Source organism: Branchiostoma floridae, chromosome 19, assembly GCF_000003815.2.
Source record: "Branchiostoma floridae strain S238N-H82 chromosome 19, Bfl_VNyyK, whole genome shotgun sequence".
Classification (NCBI taxonomy): domain Eukaryota; kingdom Metazoa; phylum Chordata; class Leptocardii; order Amphioxiformes; family Branchiostomatidae; genus Branchiostoma; species Branchiostoma floridae.
In genome coordinates, this window is record NC_049997.1 from 9,361,252 (window position 1) to 9,380,688 (window position 19,437).

At 42.8% G+C, this 19,437-nt stretch overlaps 1 protein-coding gene across 1 annotated transcript; it reads right to left on the bottom strand.

The window, feature by feature from the left end:
- Positions 1–1,087: 1,087 nt before the first annotated feature.
- Positions 1,088–10,116, bottom strand: LOC118406772 (four-jointed box protein 1-like). Its single transcript, XM_035807087.1, has 5 exons — positions 8,767–10,116; positions 5,627–5,720; positions 4,390–4,481; positions 3,100–3,325; positions 1,088–1,938 (listed from the first exon to the last, which is right to left on the bottom strand). The coding sequence occupies exons 1-5, from the start codon at positions 9,418–9,420 to the stop codon at positions 1,523–1,525; spliced, it is 1,482 nt and encodes a 493-aa protein (XP_035662980.1). The 5' UTR covers positions 9,421–10,116; the 3' UTR covers positions 1,088–1,522.
- Positions 10,117–19,437: the final 9,321 nt, after the last annotated feature.

Here is a 19,437-nt window from a genome sequence, read left to right on the forward strand (position 1 = left end):
CGTGACAGTTAAACTCGTCAGTATAATTCCTCCGTGTTGAAACCGTTGACACTACTTTGGGCCTTCGAATGCATATTCAAGCAGATGTGAAAAGGGAAGATCGTGCCTTTGCTCACTTCTCAGTAACGGTGAGGCCATCCTCGTCGAAGGTTACTGTACGATTTTGATGTAGGGTTTTCAAGCAGGCTTTGACAGAACCAACCGCCAAAAAAGACCCAATGCTGCCCGACATTTGGACAACACACACTCGACAATCGTACGTCGATCGCACAACGATCGCACGACGCATATTGAGGGCGTAGTAGACTCGGGATAGTCGTGAATGTGTCTTGCGAAATTCAACTGTATTACTACAGAAAAGGCTGTCTAATATCCCTTTTCTCTGCATCTGGTTCTGTCACAGCTTGCCTAAAATTGCACAAAATAGAAATCGTACGACGACGAACGACGTATGTGACAGCGCCATTAACGGGACAGTAAAGAAAAGGTACGATCTCCGCTTCCAATATCTGCTTGGAGATTATATCGGAACCATATCCGTACCCACGCACGCGTGAAACGTTTCACGTCGTTTAGCTGGCTTCAAACGGAACAAAATATCAATACAGGAGAATTGAAGCCACTGCATAAAGTCCATTCAATAATATCCTGAGGCCACTTGGAACGACAGTAGAGGACCCGCCTCGATGCTTAACGCTTTTACATAATACGTGCGTGTTTTTTCATCTCCATATATAAAATACAAGCCGGCACTTATATAAGACTATAGACATACCGAGATACCTCCAAAGCAGGTGGCGGGAGACATCGTAATGTTGCTGTTTTTTGTTACCTGGGGAAAGGACGTTCACCTTCAACCAGGGTACTGTTATTTTTTACCTTTATTTAACCTTGAGACATCTTCGGCCTAAGCCAGTTTTCAAGATTTCAAGGGTATGTTTGATATGTTTGGTTTATGTGTTCGAACCTGTAACTCAGGATCCTTTCAATTGATTTGTATGAATTTTGTTATCTTGGTAGTTATTGAAATTTAAAAAAAAATATTACGATTTGGACCCAGTAGTAGTATATTTTGTTTATTTTCAGACTTAAGATGACAATATTCAGAAAGCAGTAAGTAATCAACAGATTTCAGATAAACAAAAAGGCAACATTAAGATAGTCTATCCGAAGCCTGCTTTGGCGGCTAATTTTGTGAGAGGCTCAACCAACCCACCGGATGCCACGTTACACTTTCCCAAAATCACAATATTTTCCATTGCCGTTGACATAGTTAATATACAAAACAGATCTGTTACAAAATTAGAGTCCACTTCTACAGTTCACTATATTCTCATGATATACGCAAAGGGCACTAGACGATATGTTAAAGCTAAGAGCACTGTTTTCAAACCCTTACCTGGTATACAAGTCTTGTTGATTCCTCCTTGAAAGCTTGCAGTATGACAACAAGTATAACTATTTTGCACAAAGCAACATTTTTGTGTTCTTCTCTGTGAACCCGAAAGCAACAGGTCCTCTCCTATCTTCCTTCCACGTGATATGTCTTCCGACACTTGTGTATCTGTTCGTACACTGAATCAATCCTCTCATTCAACGTCCTGAGATTCGCGTCAGGCAGAAAAGGCAGCCATCTTTGGAGGGGTTCGTTCGCCTTGAATTCCTTCAAGAGGAGGTCCCCGACGTCTTTCTTTTTGTGCAAACTCTCTATGATGTGAGCGGTCCTTTTTCTGAAGACGCACAGTGACTTGAGGAGCGAGTCGTGGAAGTGTGCGTACTTGTCTAGGAGTCGGTAGCTGTGGAGTAAGCCGCTCTCGTTGTCGAAGAACACCAGAGAACCGTCTGTAGCAGATTTCTCCAAGTTGTGGACGGGGGAATCCATGATCTGTGAGTTCCACTGACGATTGAACATGTTGTTGGCCACGCGGTCAAAGTTTGCTGAAAAAAGTATTACAAAGGATGTTGTTATTAGCTCACAAGTATCTGTAGATGATATAATTACGTTAATCGGATATATTTTTTCCTTGATATGATATTTAATTGCAAGAAAACTGACTCACAGTTTTTAGACCGATCCTGACTGCCCATTACAATTATAAATTGGAGCAATTAATGCATTACAATTAGTGGTTCGATCAATGAGGTGCTTCGTGTCCGTCAAAACATAATTCTATGATTTGACGGAGATGAGTCGGGCTATGGGGTCGACCTATTATTGAGGATGACGTAGCGTTCGGTTGAGAATGCCTTTATCACTGAGTCAGATTTCCTGATACATTTAAGTGAAGAAAACTGCCGCTCTAGGTAAAAACGTCCTTGGCATTCAACGTCCGAATCTTGACTTTGCAAACCAATCAGTGTAATGATAAGATCTTTATTACCTTTCGATTGGCACGTGTTTGACTATGCCTTAGAGTGTGACTTAAGGATTGTTGGATACATGCCCAAAACGCCAGTCTTGATTAGATCTTTACAAGATAACTCAAGAAACCTGCTCAACTCCGAGAGCACAACTGCGTGTGGGGAATATCTGAGTCAGACGTTTTTGTTGAAAGTGTTTCAAATGAAATTTTTCGTATTTTAAACCGATTGTTTTTACCGCTAGGAATAAAAGGTCCACAAGTGATAGTTTGGTATTCGTCACCCCAAATCCTAAAATTTGTTATCGGAAATACATAGTCCAGGATCGAATAGAACACCTAGACACCTTTGACCCATTTCTGCAATCACGTGACCATAAAGTCAGGTGACCCAAGTAAGTGGGTCTGTCACCGTGACGAGGGTCGTATGTATTGGTATTATAAGAGTATTCATACACGGTGAAAACGATAAATTATGACACAGAATATACTGTACATGTATCAGACTAAATTGCTTTATCCTTCACAATACAAAGTTTAAACATTGATAATATATTAGCAACACATAATACATTGCCCGTGGGCCTCAGCTTTAGTGCCGCCATACTACTACTACTACTACTACTACTACCATTCAGTCAGTCTATACAGACTACTAGTATGACTTTCCGCAATAGAACTGAACGACAATGAAGACTACAGAACTCATGAATACAGAATACTGCTCAGTCAGTCATACCTGTTAGGTAATCGAACACGATGAGGTCTGACCACTGCGCCAGTTCGCCCAGCTCGGCCGCAGACAGACCCTCCAGGTCCTCGGGAACGGGGTGAAGGCGCCGGTCGTCGTACCGGAGCTTGCGGGGGATGTAGGCTGGGATGAGGTGGTCCGCCCACCGAGAGAGGATGACCAGCTTCCCCTCGTTCCACTGGGACAGGTGGACGTCGTGAGACACCTCCGCCCACTGAAAAATTATAATAATAATAATGACTTTATTGCACAAAAATTGTACGAGGTACAAAGTATAGCATCTACATAACTACAGTGTTATAACTTAACATAAGGCTTATCTAACTGATACAGGAGTTGTAGTATGGGATAAGTTTCTTATTATCATTGAAGGCTTTTACAATCATTTGGGGAATTTCTAATGTCTAAACCTTCTTTGATATATTTTCCTATATCTGCCATACAGGGATTGTCACATGTCATTATGTATTTGAATTTGCACTTCAGGTCCATTTGGATAAATCCTTGTGTATAAAATGACAGCCTTCTGTATAGAGAATCATATGATAATGAGACAATGAACGACAGTCATTGCCATACATGGTACAATGGATGGCAACAGCTATTAGACAATGATACCAGGCTGATTCTTACAATATAGAACTACAAAATATTATTGATGATGGTATATGGATTACATTTTCGTAATGTATGTATCATTGGTAGATATTGGAGTTAGACATGATAATACATGTAGTACGTGAAAAATGCTAGTCTGTGTGCCAGATATTGATAGGCAGAGGCATAAAACATAGTAACATACGATCAAGTATGAGAAACTTTTGTCAGCACAATAAAGATCAAGATATATAGAAAGTCAATGGCTATATATCACACGAACACAAACCAAAAAAAGATCAATAGCTTTCTATTGCAATATTTCTTGGTCAGAATTTATGATACCACTCGTGTCTCATTGACAGTCAAAAGTTGTATTGAGGGACTCGCTAAGACGGAGACAAATTTAAAGTAGGGCTAACCCCAGGTGAAACAGTATAGGACGTACGTTGAGACAGGTTGGACGAAGCACGAAAAGACATCCAACTTTTGTCAGCACAACAGACATCAAGATACGAAGTTGCAGCCGCACCAGCGATGCAATATAAAATTTAGTAGCCTTCCATTGTAATATTGCTTGAAGGATGTATGGTCCCACTCGACAGGCAAAAGTTGAAGTGATAGACCCGCCAAGACGGAGACAAAGTAGGGCTAACCCCAGGTGACCCCAGGTGAGCTTACCTGGTGTGAGTTGGTATTGACCGTGCTGAGAACACACGGAGGCACGTTCGGGATTTCAAGCACACGGCTGAGGTAATAGGAGAACACTTCTCCTAAACAAACAAAGATAAACATCATATCAAACACCGTGAAAAGTTTCCTTCTTTTGGTGAAGTCTTGTTGTAACTACGTCGCATTTCTTAACCGGGGCCTGGCCGCGCAACCTTCGGGAACGAAAGTATGATATAAAGACACCAAACTACACAAGACGTAGTGAGTAGTCGTGGGCATTATTTGTGTATATTCTTACGTATAAATTTCTATTTTTCGTTTCCACAAATAGCCCGGCCGGGCCCTGGTTTGAAATGTAACGTTAGCCAAAAACTGAAACCACTTGATGAGTGAATTAAAGCACAACGCAGAGTCCTGTATTTTATTGGGTCGATGAAGAACACTTGTCCTATACAAACAAAGATAAACATCATAAACAACGTGAAAAGTTTCATTCTATCAATGAAAACTAGCAGCCTAAAACTGTAACCACTTGATGAGTGAATTATAGCACAGCAAACTCCTGTATCTTATTCGGTCGATGAAGACACAGGCAATAACCGGTACAAACTGCATGACGGATGGCTAGAATATCGCAACTTGCTTGCCCCGTCCTTGGGGTATCGAAAGTTTGCATATTATCCCGGCGACTGGAACTAACGGTCATAGATGGATGACGGCAATTTCTGACACTAGAAGGGCCGCTCTATCATTGTCACGGCGTGCCAGGAACATTTCACAACGTGTTGGGACTAGAGTTTCGTGAAAATCTGGCTGTAGTATTCGCGCTATATTCCTCTGAGGAGTGAATAAATTCACGTAGGAGAAATTGACCAAATGGCGTGAATAATTGAGGAAAGAGGAGCTGGCTAACTGGAGGTTTTCTGGTCGTTTAACTAATCCGGCAAATTATCCGCTCTACTGGACCAATTTTTAGCCCTGTAAAATTTCGTAATCCTCGCTTTTAACGACGATTCGTGTGATGAATATTTATAGAACAATGTTTACCTAAAATATGAATCTGTATCAGGCATATTTCTTGACTTCTTACATTGTATTTGTTTGGTGTTTTGCCGATTTTCAGCACAGTAAATTTGTTAATTATCATATCCTTGGTAGCCACTCATTTGGTGAGAATATGGTTCTTAACCTAGTCTGCAGTCTTCATTAAATTTTCAATGACTGGTTCATATACTCCGCCCCTTACCTTGTATTTGGTCCGTGTTTTGACGGTATCGTGCGCAGCTCAGAGAACCGTCTTCTAGACTCAGCAATCTGTTGAGCATGCGCCCACAACCCTCCTGTAGGACAGGAAACAAAACGCAAACAAAGTTTTTATATCAATGATAATAATAATAACTTTATTGCAAGTCCGTACACAAAGGCTAATTGCAAACAAGGTAAAGCAGTGGTATACATAATTGTAAACATACTAAAGAAGAAAAATGAGATTTATAGATAAATTAAAAGGGAAATAATGCCTATCCTATATATTATATTCAATATGGGACCTTTGCGTTTCGATGACGTCAAAATGGCGTCTACGATTTTGACCTCTTCGTTTGAACCACATCAAAACTGTACTAATATGTATCAAGCTTCTACTATTCTTCCCTTGGGAATATTTCCTTTACTACTGTGACGCTCAGACGCTTTCGCTATCTATTTGTCTAAGGCTTTGTGGGATGGATGCGTTGGCTTTGTAAGACTAAAGCGACTGCGTCAGAAAGTGTATCTGGGTTTATCATCGTAGCCTGCAGCATTGGCAAAGTCAAAGTGGCGCCTGGCGTGGCAGACACGCCGACGGGACGTACGGGACGATGTCATCCTTTAGAAGATGTTAAGTGTCACGGGAAAGCGTGACAAGCCTGTGAAGCTGTGCAAGTAGGGTCAGTCCACTTCCGTGTGGGAGGAAAAATATATATATTCGATACATAAAACAATAACGACTGTCCTAAATATACACGCTGGATTGTAAATATTATATGTTTTCTCTATTTGATAGTTCAAGTACTAGTAGGGTCGGTCCATTTTCGTGTGGGAGGAAGAACATATTCTTAGATCCCTTCACTGTTGTTTTGTTTTGTTTTGCTGTTATTTTGTAATTGCTGTTTGTTTGTTAGAATGGTTTATGTTCTTAGTTTTTATTTTCTTGTAGTTTGTAGCATGTTTTAACTGTACGTTGGAGATACGGGCCTTGTAAAGGATGTATTATCCCTGCGAACAATAACGACTATCCTGAATATACAGTCCTGTTAACGTGGGTTGTAATGTTTTCTCTATATGCTATTTCTTTTCAGTGCAACGACTGCCTGTAGTTATTTTGGGGGCATGTCGGTGGAGTAATGTGTTTTCACAATTACGACTCCACAGCAAATAACTGTGCTGTCCATTGCGTTACTCATAAAAAATAGGAGTGCCAAATGTATATGTTTTGTCTATCTGCTATTTCTTTTCAGTGCAGCGACCGCCTTCTTTTGGTAGGTATTTTCGAGGCATATCCGTGGAACAATGTGTTTTTTACAATCACGACTCCACAGCAAATAACTGTGCAGACCATTACGTTACTCATAAAAATAGGATTTCCAAATGTACTGTCTCTACCCCATACGAGTTAACGCAATGTCGGAGCGCTTTTGTGAAGGGAAAATTGGGTTCTATGACAAATGACGACCGCCGGGAGAGATAAAAATATATATAAAGTATTCCGCACAAAAAGTAGCCTACGAAGAAAGGGTATGGGTCACCACATAGTCAGTGCGAACGTGCCTGGCATATAGCGACTAGCTGCAGAAATGTGTACAAGAAGTGGTTGTCATCAGCGCTTCCATTTAGACGATATAACGTACATTTTGAAGGATTAGCTTTCAAGTATCGTTACAGCGTACTAAATGAATGCAAGAGGCATCGAATATTCCGATCAAATAGACAATCAGTTATCCTTAAGCCGGGGTTTTAGTTTTGAATGGATTTTTGTTCATCTAAAAATAAATGAAAGAACCATGATGAAATACCTGAGCAAACGTAATGGTGCAACAAGCTACGCCATTTAGTGATACGCCGAGGATGAAGGGAAATCATCTTGTTATTACAGAGAGCAAAGGAAATTAATAAAGCGGAGATGTGGAACGCTGCGATCGTTACTTCTTCCGTTAGGCTTGGCTTGGAGCGGGCGCTATTAGCCGGAATGACATTGTAACTCCCAGGGAAACATTTGGATGTGCTTCGATAGGATGGAATAAAATGAAGGCCTTGCTGCTGATGGTAGCTTTTAAGCGCACGTCGCCAGTATAATGCAGTTACACAATATTGGAACCAATGGTAACAACATTTTGAGACAATCTCATGTCCTGATTTACTGTATTCGAGACGAGCGAGAAAGAGGGCTAGGGAATGAGAAAATATTGGTCCAAAATACATGTACAAATCAGAAGATATTCCATTTTATCTACGGTAGTTACAAGCTTGTGAAATTCGGTTTGCTAATCGCAGTTACACTCTTCAAATGTTTATATGGCTGTTGTCATGATAAGAAAATGGCGCCCCCTTTTTTTATGACGCCCGTTGGCAGTTAAACGTGAGAGTGTAACGCGTGGCCTCGAAGTACGAGTTCAAACTAATAAAGGAACTCCCGACATGCGCACTGGGCTCCAACATTCAACAGGATCATCCTTGGTACAAAAGAATTGGAGGATCAATGTTTGGGAGATTCAGAGATCAGGAACGAATCGGCTGACGACGGAATGATCTGTTACAATCAGTGCCTGATGTTGTTTGATGGAAACTGACAGGGTCCGGATTTCATTGGTCAAACCAAGATAAAAGATCCTTGGTCAAACGCCAAAAAAACGGGAACGCTAGCTAGGTTAGAGCCTTACAATGTAGAACAGTAACCATTTTCTGTAGGGGTAGGTTGGGAAGAGATGGTATGTGGCGGTGTTGAGTGAAATAGAGAACAAAATTGACATGGGAAAATGGTGAACTCGCGTACCCGTGGAGTGACCTTGGCGACAGGTGGTGACCTTGGAATAGTAATTGAAATTTAAATCTTGCTCCGTAACTGTTTAAACATTGTCCTATTTGAAAGTCCTGCACTTTTGTTATTATCGTTGCACGTATGAGATAACGCACCAACTTTATATTTTCATATCATTTCTAGTTTGATTGTTCACTGATTTTGTTAGCTATTTTACTATCGATATCAATAACGTGGGAAATACTATCAAAACAAAATATCATGTTAATTTCAGGGGAACGACAGCAAAGCAACAAAGATTAACAAGTGGTTTGGCAGGTAGAACAATACAATAGTGCGTAACCTAAACAATAGGAATGTTGTGTATGTACCTGTACGGCCACGACGCGGGACAACCGGGCGCGTCTCATCCAGTCCTCGGCGGCGGTGCCGTCCCATCCCGGCGGCGTCACCGCCTCCACCTGCCTGCTCCAGAACACGCCGTTCCGCACAATGTCCGAGATCGATCGGAACGTAACGGTGTGGTTAACGCCACTCCATTGTCTGAACCCCGCCCGGACTGACAGTCGTGATTTACCGGTCGCGTTTCCCCCGATGCCCGCCCCTGTTCGATCCGACGCAACAGGCCGATTAAGGTCCTGTAATTTCTCGGCCACAGGGTTAAGTTGCCCCGCGTGACCCCCTCCCGAACGGCGAGGATCAACAGGTAGCCGTGATTTGTCCCCTCCCTGACGTTCGTGCCATGTTGCCCCGCCGCTGACGGCAGAGATACGGCCACTCTCATCTCTATCTATCAGCGCATCGTAGCTCCCTCCCTCCCCGAGTGTTTCCGAGTCGAAGATGGCGGCGGGTTTCCTCTGTCCGATCTTCCAGCGGCTGTTCTTCGCTCTTTCCTCGGGGACGGCGTGCCTCCTCGCCCGACCGTCTTCCCTGGTTGTCGTGGGGAGCTGTACCATCAGCCCGAACAGCGTTCCCAACGTGAAAGCCAGTCCTACCATGATGTAGAGCCTTGTTTGTCTCGACATCCCTTCTTCTTTGCCTCCCGCCACTCTCCCGTTTCCACCCGTGACTGTCGCTTCGATCTGCACCCGAAGACGGCTCAGAAATTCCCCCAGCGTACTCCCGAGGAACAGCGTGTCTCTCTTGGCCCCTGAATTACAACATTTTGCCGAGATCGAGCCAAATTTCCAAACCACATCAGCACGTAAGCCTGCTACAGTGCCGAGGTTTGTGTATGCGTAACGCCCGTAGAGCGCGCGGACGGCCTGTGTTGAAAAATGTATGACATAAAAGTGGAGGCGCTTCACAAATCGAACCCACAGATCTCTCCTCTAGTCAGGCGCGAGTTTTTAAGAGCGCAAACGTCAGAGCGTGCCGAGAGCTAATACAGTGTAGTGAGCAGGAAAATCCTCAAGTACCCTCCGGCTTTCTCCCTCTAGTGGACTGGCAGCCCAGCAGAATGCAGTCGGCGCTCGCAGCGGGAGAGATAGCTTTTGTCTGACTGTGTTTGAATCGACTTGGCAGCTGCCTGGTTGGAGTGCAGTGGAGGCCGTTTCGCTGACTTCCTCCGAAAGGCGGCGGCCCGGTATCGGATAGGGCCGACGAATGAGTTGAGCGAAATGAAATTCCGAACCTAACCCGGAGAGATCTCGATTTCGCGTGACGACGGGTAACACTACCCAGGTCTCAAGTACTTTTATAAACCAGGGCCTTGCCCTCTGGACGAGTCCATTCTCTTCAACTAACAGGGCTCGGTACAAGTTCCACAATGACACTACAAAACTACTACTTCAGTTATATCGGAAAAACAAATACTGAAAGTATATTAATAACGTAAGTTCCGTTCTTGCTGGAAGCACTTTTATACATAGGTCTACTAAAGTACAGATGATTCAAACATTTTCTTTGGCCCTTCTATTGAATAATGGACGGTCCCAACACATGCGTTCGGACGGATGCCCAGCCCAGATGTAGACCTCTGGGGTTAGGAATCTACTGTAAATACAGAAATAAATGCAACCGTCAATACAATGAACGTCTACATAAGAAACGGATGTGAAAATGGGGATATCTACACAGCATGATGAGAAAATATCGTTAAAACCAATAAAAATCCAAGTGAACGAAATGGCAGCGACGCCATGAAAAGTTTGTCCCCAACTCCAAAATCCTAACATAAATGCTCCTAGCCAGAAATTATGTTGTCGTTTTCAGTCCTAGATATAGGTAGTGAGGTTAATTGTCTGTTAACCTCCTTAATTAAATGAAAATAACAATGTGTGTATTTACCCAACTTAAAACCTATTGCAAACGATATTCGTGTTGTCAAAGTAGCACATCAATCGACTGAAATTCTTTAATTTCATTACATATGGCAAGAATAAAGACGAAGTCTCCTTTCCCCCTAATACAATTGTTTCGGTTCACGCCTATATCAATAACTAGCCGAGCAGGCTGTGCGGGGTAACGTCACAAGTCAGCGGGGGGCAGCCCAAACAAGCCGCCGCCTGCAGGCCCGTGTAATGATCCACGCTAACACATGTAAACGTCATTACGCGCCACACGACGCGAAAACGGACGTCCCGTCACACGGCCGCCGATTCGCGCACGTAAAACGTGTCATTTCCGCCACTGACTGATATATAGGTCCGTAAATCTGCTGACCAATCGGGCGTCAGAGATGGGACGGCGGTTTTTGTCTCCATTTTTTCTGGGTTACTGAAAATGTCTCCGCGATCCCGCGATCCCGCCGAGCGACGGTAATAAGGCTTATGGTAGAGCCGGAATGGCCCGGCGTTCGATAGAGCACATTAGTGACAGTGTCGCGGCTTTAGTAAGCCAGAGAATGCGCAATTTGATTTAATAAATGGCCAGAGACGCGACGGAGAATGATCCCATGAAAATTGCTTTTAGCGAGAATGCCTCGCCATTTTATTTTTTACCATCCGCTGCAGAGTGCAGTATGATCAGCGAAATGCAATCTATTCGGAGTCGCCCCATAAGTGAGCTAAATGCAATTGTGCACGTTCGAGTTTCAAGGACATTTTATAATGCCATTGCCAGCCGAAAGCTTGCTACTGACTCGATAGTGAAATGGCAACCACAGACAAGCAAAAAAGCATTTGGCTAGCATTCACTTCGTTGGAGTGCAATATTTTCTTCTCAAATATAAACTAATGAATTAACGCGGACAAGTTTTTTTACCACACCGCATCGAAACGACAAAACTTCACTCAACGGGAAGTGGCATGAATTGTTTATGTTATAAAAGAAAACGATGAGTACTATAAGTAGTTTATGTAATGAAAGACAACGGAGGAGTAGTATAAATTGTTTATGTTGTAAAAGAGTAAATAAAATACACACACAAACAGTAAACACGCCCCTAAGTGTGACAAATAAAGGAAATCCCAGTGTGTGTGATTAACATATGACGGGGCGTAATGACATGTCATTATCGGATGTAGACAAGTCATTAGAAAGCTCCCCGTAATTGGACATAATTAACAATGTGTTTATCATAATCAACAACGCGTTAATTAGAATTAATTGGCTCCCGTATTAGAGTCACAGCAGGGTGGAAAATGTAGTTTGGAAAATGTCAGAAATCTTTTGAAAAAATTCTACATAAGTTTTGCCTTCCTAAATATCTAGTGATGGGAAAATAACGACGCTATTGCAAGTGCAAAACGACAACACATTAAAAATAGCCACCATAGCAAGCTCTCTGGGCCTTTTTTAGTCTTTTGGGGGCTCACAATACACTTTTGCTGGTGGCTCCTTTTTGTTCGGGATCGCTGGTGCTACCGACCCAGGCAAAAGTGTATTATTTGATGGCAAAAAGACGAAAAAAAGGCCCAGAGAGCGTGCTGTTGGAGTATGGAGGCTATAGAAAATGCTAAACCAGTTGACCTACTTCTTTCGGCACCCTATCCTTGCCCCATTTGCGTGTTCTCATTGTAAATTTGCGGGAAGACTACGAACCTGCAACATATAGTGAGTCTAGGTAGATCATGGAAACGTTAGCAACACTTTCTAAATGTTCACACATGTCTCAGGCTTAGCGATTTAGTCCTAACTGAGTAGACAACATTAGAGAAATCCGATGTTTCACAACACAAACATGTTCTAGATTCCACTCCAACAACAAAACCCCGAACATAAGATCCTCAGGCCACCTGTATTACTTAAAAGAAACGACAGAGAAGATTTAGACAATTCTTCCTAAAGTAGGACGATCCTGCTTGTTATTTCCAACCCACCAAATCCCCAGACCACCTGCCTGTGGAAAAGTGAGAGAGCAGAATTAGAAACTTTCCCACCCGCCGGCTCTCCAAGTTTCCCCGCACGGAAATCCCCAACACAAACACGAGTTTTTGTTACGTGCTGAGAGGTTTGTGCATGGCTGCGTGTTGTAGTGGGCCGGGAAAGTTTGTTTATGATTAAGTCGGATCAGCACTCCGCTGGCTGACCCTGTTTGTGGATAAAGGGCTTGTTCATTATGTATAACCAAGGTTTGAATTATACATGAAGGCACTTTACAGAATCATTATTGTCGAGAGATTTTATCTGGAATTCTTCTGCACAATTTTCGTTACACAAAAATGGATTAATAAAACATATGTATGCCATCGTAGAGACTGGCATTTAGGACAATATGACAGATTGGAATCGGAGTACGTTTGTATCTCTTAGTAATCTCCAATCAGACCCTACTGTAGCATAAGATACATGTAGTGTCAAAAGCTGGCAAAGGAATGTAGAATCTAAATTTATTTCAACTTGATTGCAATTAAGATTCATATTATGGAAACCCGTAATTCTACTAGTACAGATTGGGTTAGAACTGACTACTAATCCTAACCCAGTCTTAAATAGTAGAATCGCAGATTGTCATCTGTCCTAGGAGATCCTAGGACAATCAGCGAATGTGCTAACTCCAAATCTCTACTGTGACATATAGAACATGTGTATTGCACACACACAGTACACCTGTTGCACCCTAAAAGTTCTAGCTCTATCTCAGTTGTACATCCAATATCATAGCTCCAGGGAACACGACTCTCCTCACAATGAATTTCCTGTTGAACCGACCCTTTCATACAACACGCCTCCCGGGGTCTCCTGGCAGGCGACCAAACCCGTCCTGTATCAGTACTGTCTCCCACCGGAGTTCGCAAAACAGACGGTAGACAATGATCGATACTTATAGAGCGTCTCTGGACTCCATATCTACGAGTAAAGCAAGATGAGTGACATATTCGATTGCGTAAGGATATAGATTATTTGCTTTGCAGGAGACTTAATTTTAGTTGAACGCAAAAGTTTGGTCTCTCTGGACGTTGAACGTCAGAATGAGTGCCGGTCTACCTTTTCAAAAATCGCTCACTCTCTTTAATAGTAGGCTGAACTCACTCTCCAAGCAGAGGTTGGTGGGGAAAATCGTGACCTTTTCCTTTCATAATCCGTCGAAAAAAAAAATTATGAAAGGAAAAGGTCACGATTTTTCCCACCAACCTCTGCTGAACTGGCTTCGTCACTGTCTATTTTATGTGCCTTTTGTTTCTTGTATGCCAGTTTTATGATGGTCTGCAATCGGAACCCAGTACATGTAATAATAAAAAAAATACAAGCAGAATTCATTCTAGTGTGAGCCTAGAAAATAAGAACATTGGTAAGAAAGAACGACGGCAGCGCCTAGCTATTGGGGCTAAGAGACATCGAACACGATTTTACACGCTTTAATTCTTTAACACCGACTACCTTTTAATTTCTGTTTTTTTGCTGTTGTTCAAAACATAATAGTGACTATAGCAATGATGGAACACGAAACGTCTGTCAGACATGCACTACTTCTACCCTTCGCCCGAGCGGACACAGTTTAGAACCATCTATACTACTAAGGCCCTCCTCGCTGACAAGTTGTGAAAAAAGCAGCACTTGTGTACGTACCGATAGTCTAACATAGCTGAACAAAAGCGGCGGCTCGGTTTGAATAACGGACCTGTCAAGTGGTCGCGCTGAGTAGTTTCATGTTGCTGTACCACCGCTGAGTCACTGTAGGTAGAGATAAACTATTCCGTGTCACAGTATGAGGAAACGAACTAAGATAGTTGCGATTATGAAACTCATTGATTTACAGCACAGGCTTTACAAATCTACGGCCCCAAATCTGTCATGCTGTATATGAAACGTCACAGAGTAGAATTGAAAGTCACACTCGTAGAAGGTACGATTTAATGTCGTAGGATTTCTAAGCAGGTTGCGACAGAACCAACAGCTCGTAAGGATAAAGGTCTTTTCGAGTACAAGACAGCAGCACGACACATGCACAACTATCCCACGAATACCCTCACTTTGCGATCGTACGACAATCGTACGACAAAGTTAGCGCATACTTAGCAATATAATGGTGCTGTGTATTCTACATATATAGAGAACTTAGAAATTGAATACATTGGCAACATTATGGGGCCGTATCCCTTATATAATGATTTATCAAGCCTTGAGATACATTGGGAAAAAGCGAATATAGCTTTGACAAATATTGGCAAAATTACAGTAGGGTAACGTTTCCCATGTGCCTTGAAAATGAGAGCTTCTGATGTCATACTTGTGTGCGTAAGCCCAGGAGGTAGCCTTCATATCTCTGACAGTTGGACATAAATCATGTTTGTTTGAACAAATGTTTTAGGCTTGATTAAACATTTCTGGGAGGCAAATAAATATCAGGAAGACAAAAATGGATGATTCATGTTCCACAGGGGCTGGAAATCTGATCGGGGAAACGTGGAAAATGCACTTGTGAAAGCATCAACTTGCCAATGTCAAGACATAGTCCAACAGACCAACACGCCTGCAACACGTGCACGTTTGGCGGTTAGCCTAGGCTAATATTCTTTAGCGCGTGAGGTACAATATTAGTGGGGTTGTCGAGGTATGGTTTTCCTACTTCATTCCATTCAAATGTCAGGTTTAACACCTTTATCATGTTACAGTGCATTCAGTATTCTTGTCCGAAATGAACAACTTTTCATACTTTTTACCCATTACCCATCCTTGTTTGCCGTCATAATCTAAGACACATTGGCCAATTCTACGAAGATTTCTCAATAGTTATTGATAAACATCGATGAGGGGACCTATTGGAAAACTAGTTGACCGTCTTGGGCAGGTATTGGGACCCTGTCTGGTCCGCATTGGACAGGTGGGGTCAGGTACTGCTTGTGTATATCGGGATTTTTTTGTGAAAGATAAAAAGTGGCCGTTATGGCCAGGTGACCGGCTCCAAAGAGGTGACAGCTCAAGCAGGTTTGACTGTATTTTGCTTTCAAGTCACTTCTCCTGCACTCCCTCTACACTTCTCCTGCACTCCCTCTACACTTCTCCTGCACTCCCTCTACACTTCTCCTGCACTCCCTCTACACTTCTCCTGCACTCCCTCTACACTTCTCCTGCACTCCCTCTACACTTCTCCTGCACTCCCTCTACACTTCTCCTGCACTCCCTCTAAACTTCTCCTGCACTCCCTCTACACTTCTCCTGCACTCCCTCTACACTTCTCCTGCACTCCCTCTACACTTCTCCTGCACTCCCTCTACACTTCTCCTGCACTCCCTCTACACTTCTCCTGCACGCGTCTACACTTCTCCTGCACTCCCTCTACACTTCTCCTGCACTCCCTCTACACTTCTCCTGCACTCCGTCTACACTTCTCCTGCACTCTCTCTACACTTCTCCTGCACTCCCTCTACACTTCTCCTGCACTCCCTCTACACTTCTCCTGCACTCCCTCTACACTTCTCCTGCACTCCCTCTACACTTCTCCTGCACTCCCTCTACACCCTCTACACTCTTCTCCCTGCGCGTAACGACGATATCAGTCTAGACATAAGTATCATAAAACGTACAACTCAGTCATAACCACCCACTCTTTGGTAACGTTACTACGACTTTGACGTCATCACACCTACATTTATGTGGTGTTTCTGACCATTTGGGCAAAAGCTGGATGACACTTATGTTATCGTCTATGTGCATACGCTGTACAAATGCATATAGATGGTAAAAGTCATACATGGTTTAAAACTTTTACGTCTTGTAGCATTTATGCATCTTGGTCCCCGGTGGTATATGTATTGTTGGTCAAGGAATCACACTGGGCATCTAAAGAACAAGGTACGTGCGAAGAAATATCTGAATTCAACCCGTGAGTTTGATAACAGAAAACCAGTCACCAAAGTCTGGAGCTGAGTTACATAGAGCTGAATATCTTGTGCACCCATGCACATGCACGCATAAACACACACACAAAGACACACACACACAAAAAAAGCACAAACACACACACACACACACAGTCACACACACACACAGTCGCACACACAAACACACACACAAACGCACACACACACACAAACAAACAAACACACACACACACACCATACTGTATTACAGACAAAAGGAACTGGCTAAATCTTCCAACAAATCGACCACAGACAACACGTATAACACCCTCTGCCGTCTACAAGAAACATCTGTCACCACACCGAACCATTTGGTCAAGTTCACCTGCTGTTCGGGACGCCATGACAGTACCCAGACACCTGACCTTTGACCCATATATCCGCGAAAAAATGCTGGGAAAATTCTCTCGGAGCGAAGGTCAGGAATTCTTCGCACGTCTTGTTAGGTTTTTCACGACAAGCTTACGTTTTGCAAAACAGGGAGATGAATGCTGTATCTCAATTTACAAATGTCCTGGATAATGCAAATGCCTTAACGTTCGCTATAAATGCGGAGATTTAATTTCGCTGTACTAGAACATAGAGGGACTTTGAATCCGTGACTATCTAGAAAACCCATTCTTTGAGCATAACATTTTGATAGACAAAGACATATAGTCTTAATATCACAAGAGACGAGAAGAAGCATAACCAATGAACGTGTATTAGTTGTTTTGTATGTAGTGTATTAGCATGTACTTTATTACGAACTTTGTATTTGTATGCCTTTACGTTAGACACGAGTATGCTATAAAGGCTATATTTCATTATTTACAGTGTGTCCTCGTTCCAGTGCCCTAGCTGAGTAGGCGGTGCGGGAACACAGAAGCCGCCGACAATCAGCAGGTAATGACACACTAATGGTGTCTAATTGGTTCCTCTTCTGGGGAAGGGAGACGCTCTACAGGTTCACACACACACACTGATCAGGTATCACAAATAACACATCTGGGGAGACTTAGCCGCTGTCTTTGTTTAGTCTTGACTAGAGGAAAACATTGGCGGAAACACGGGAATCTGACTGGAGAGGGTAAAAATTTCATCACTGAAGCAGTTAATTCCCTTTTACACGATTCGTGGAGGAACGTTAACAAAAATCAGCAATTGACAATTTCGTTCCGAAAACAGTTTTAAAGTAAAAAAAATTACACTTTAAGTATTTACCATTGGCAGAGCTTGTTGGAACGATTATGCTGCTGAAAGAGCTAAATATTAGGGTCAGGATTGGCATCAATAGGTTAGAATGAACAATATCACATACCTTTACATACTTTGATATTGACAAAATACAGCAACGGGAAGATATTAACCAAATCAGCATATTGGGTGAATAAAAGAAACAAAACAAAATCAACCTGTGCAAATTTGAGCTTTTAAGTGAATAACCTGTCAACAAAACGGGCCCGAAAAATGGAGTATAAGGGGGTTCACGATTTGAAGTGCGCATGCGCAGCGAAATACATTGTGGGTACTAAAAGTATGTCAAAGGTGAACGCCCCTAGGTTGAAAACAGGTCTGGGATTCTCAGCCCTTGTTTCGGTTTGAATAACGATGTTTTATTTACCCCTCTGGAGTCTTCTGCTCTGACATATTACCCATAATGCATTTCGCTGCACATGCGCACTTCAAATCGTGAACCCCCTTATACAGCAGAAGCCGCTTAATCGCACGGCCTATTTGCTAGTGAATTTCGTGCAATTATCCGGCTGGTGCAATAATGCGAAGTTATATAGCTGGACCGCGCACCGGTTGGGGATTTTGGGATTCCGTGCAATTAACAGAAGTGTGCGTTAATCAGCTGTGCAATTAACTGGCTTCTACTGTACTCCATACGTTACATAACAAACCACCCATCCCCTGAAGCCACCACTAACGGTCGGTCCCCATTATTTGTGGTTAGTGCGGAGGTGATGTATGAGTGGGGAGGGCGGCTTTACGATCCGGGGAGGAGCGGGCTGGCTGAAACAAGACTCAATCATTTACAGCCGCCGTGCTCCATAAATCCTAACCCTTATCAAAGACACGCAGAAACCTTTCGCTATTCTCTCACCGCTCGGACTGTGAAACGGGGGGTTTCTGCTGACTGATTAACTGCAATTAGAAGGATTGCTGTGAAATATGGTATTTCCAAAGCAATCCTTCAAATGTTGAAATGATAGAGTTAAAGTTTGCATTTACAGTATATGGGACTTTTCTTTACGACCATTCCATCTTTAACACGGATTGGTTAACTGCTATTAGACGGATTGCTGTGAAATATGGCATTTTCAGAGCAATCATTTAAATGTTGATATAATGGAGTTGAATTTTGCAGTTATATAGGACTTTTATTTCTGTAGCGATCTGGCACTGCAGCTTTAGCCTTTCAGACCACGTGCACTGTTGTGAACTTTCCTTTTTAGTTTCAGGCATTGAGAAAGACATAGTGGTTATGAGGTATACCTATATGAAGTAGTATTTTCCGCATTTTGGTACGCATACTTGCACACGCACGCACCCACACCCACCCACACCCCCACACACACACACCCACACACACACATACACACCTGCGCGCACACACACACATACACACGTACACACACACATACACATATACAGAAACACACGGACACACCTATACACACAGGGAAAGAGATAACTATACTTTGTACCATACAAACACACACACACAACACGCAAAAATACTTTATATCTTTCCATGAGTTATCGACATTTGCTGAATTACCTTGTGGTACCAAATATCATGCACAGTTT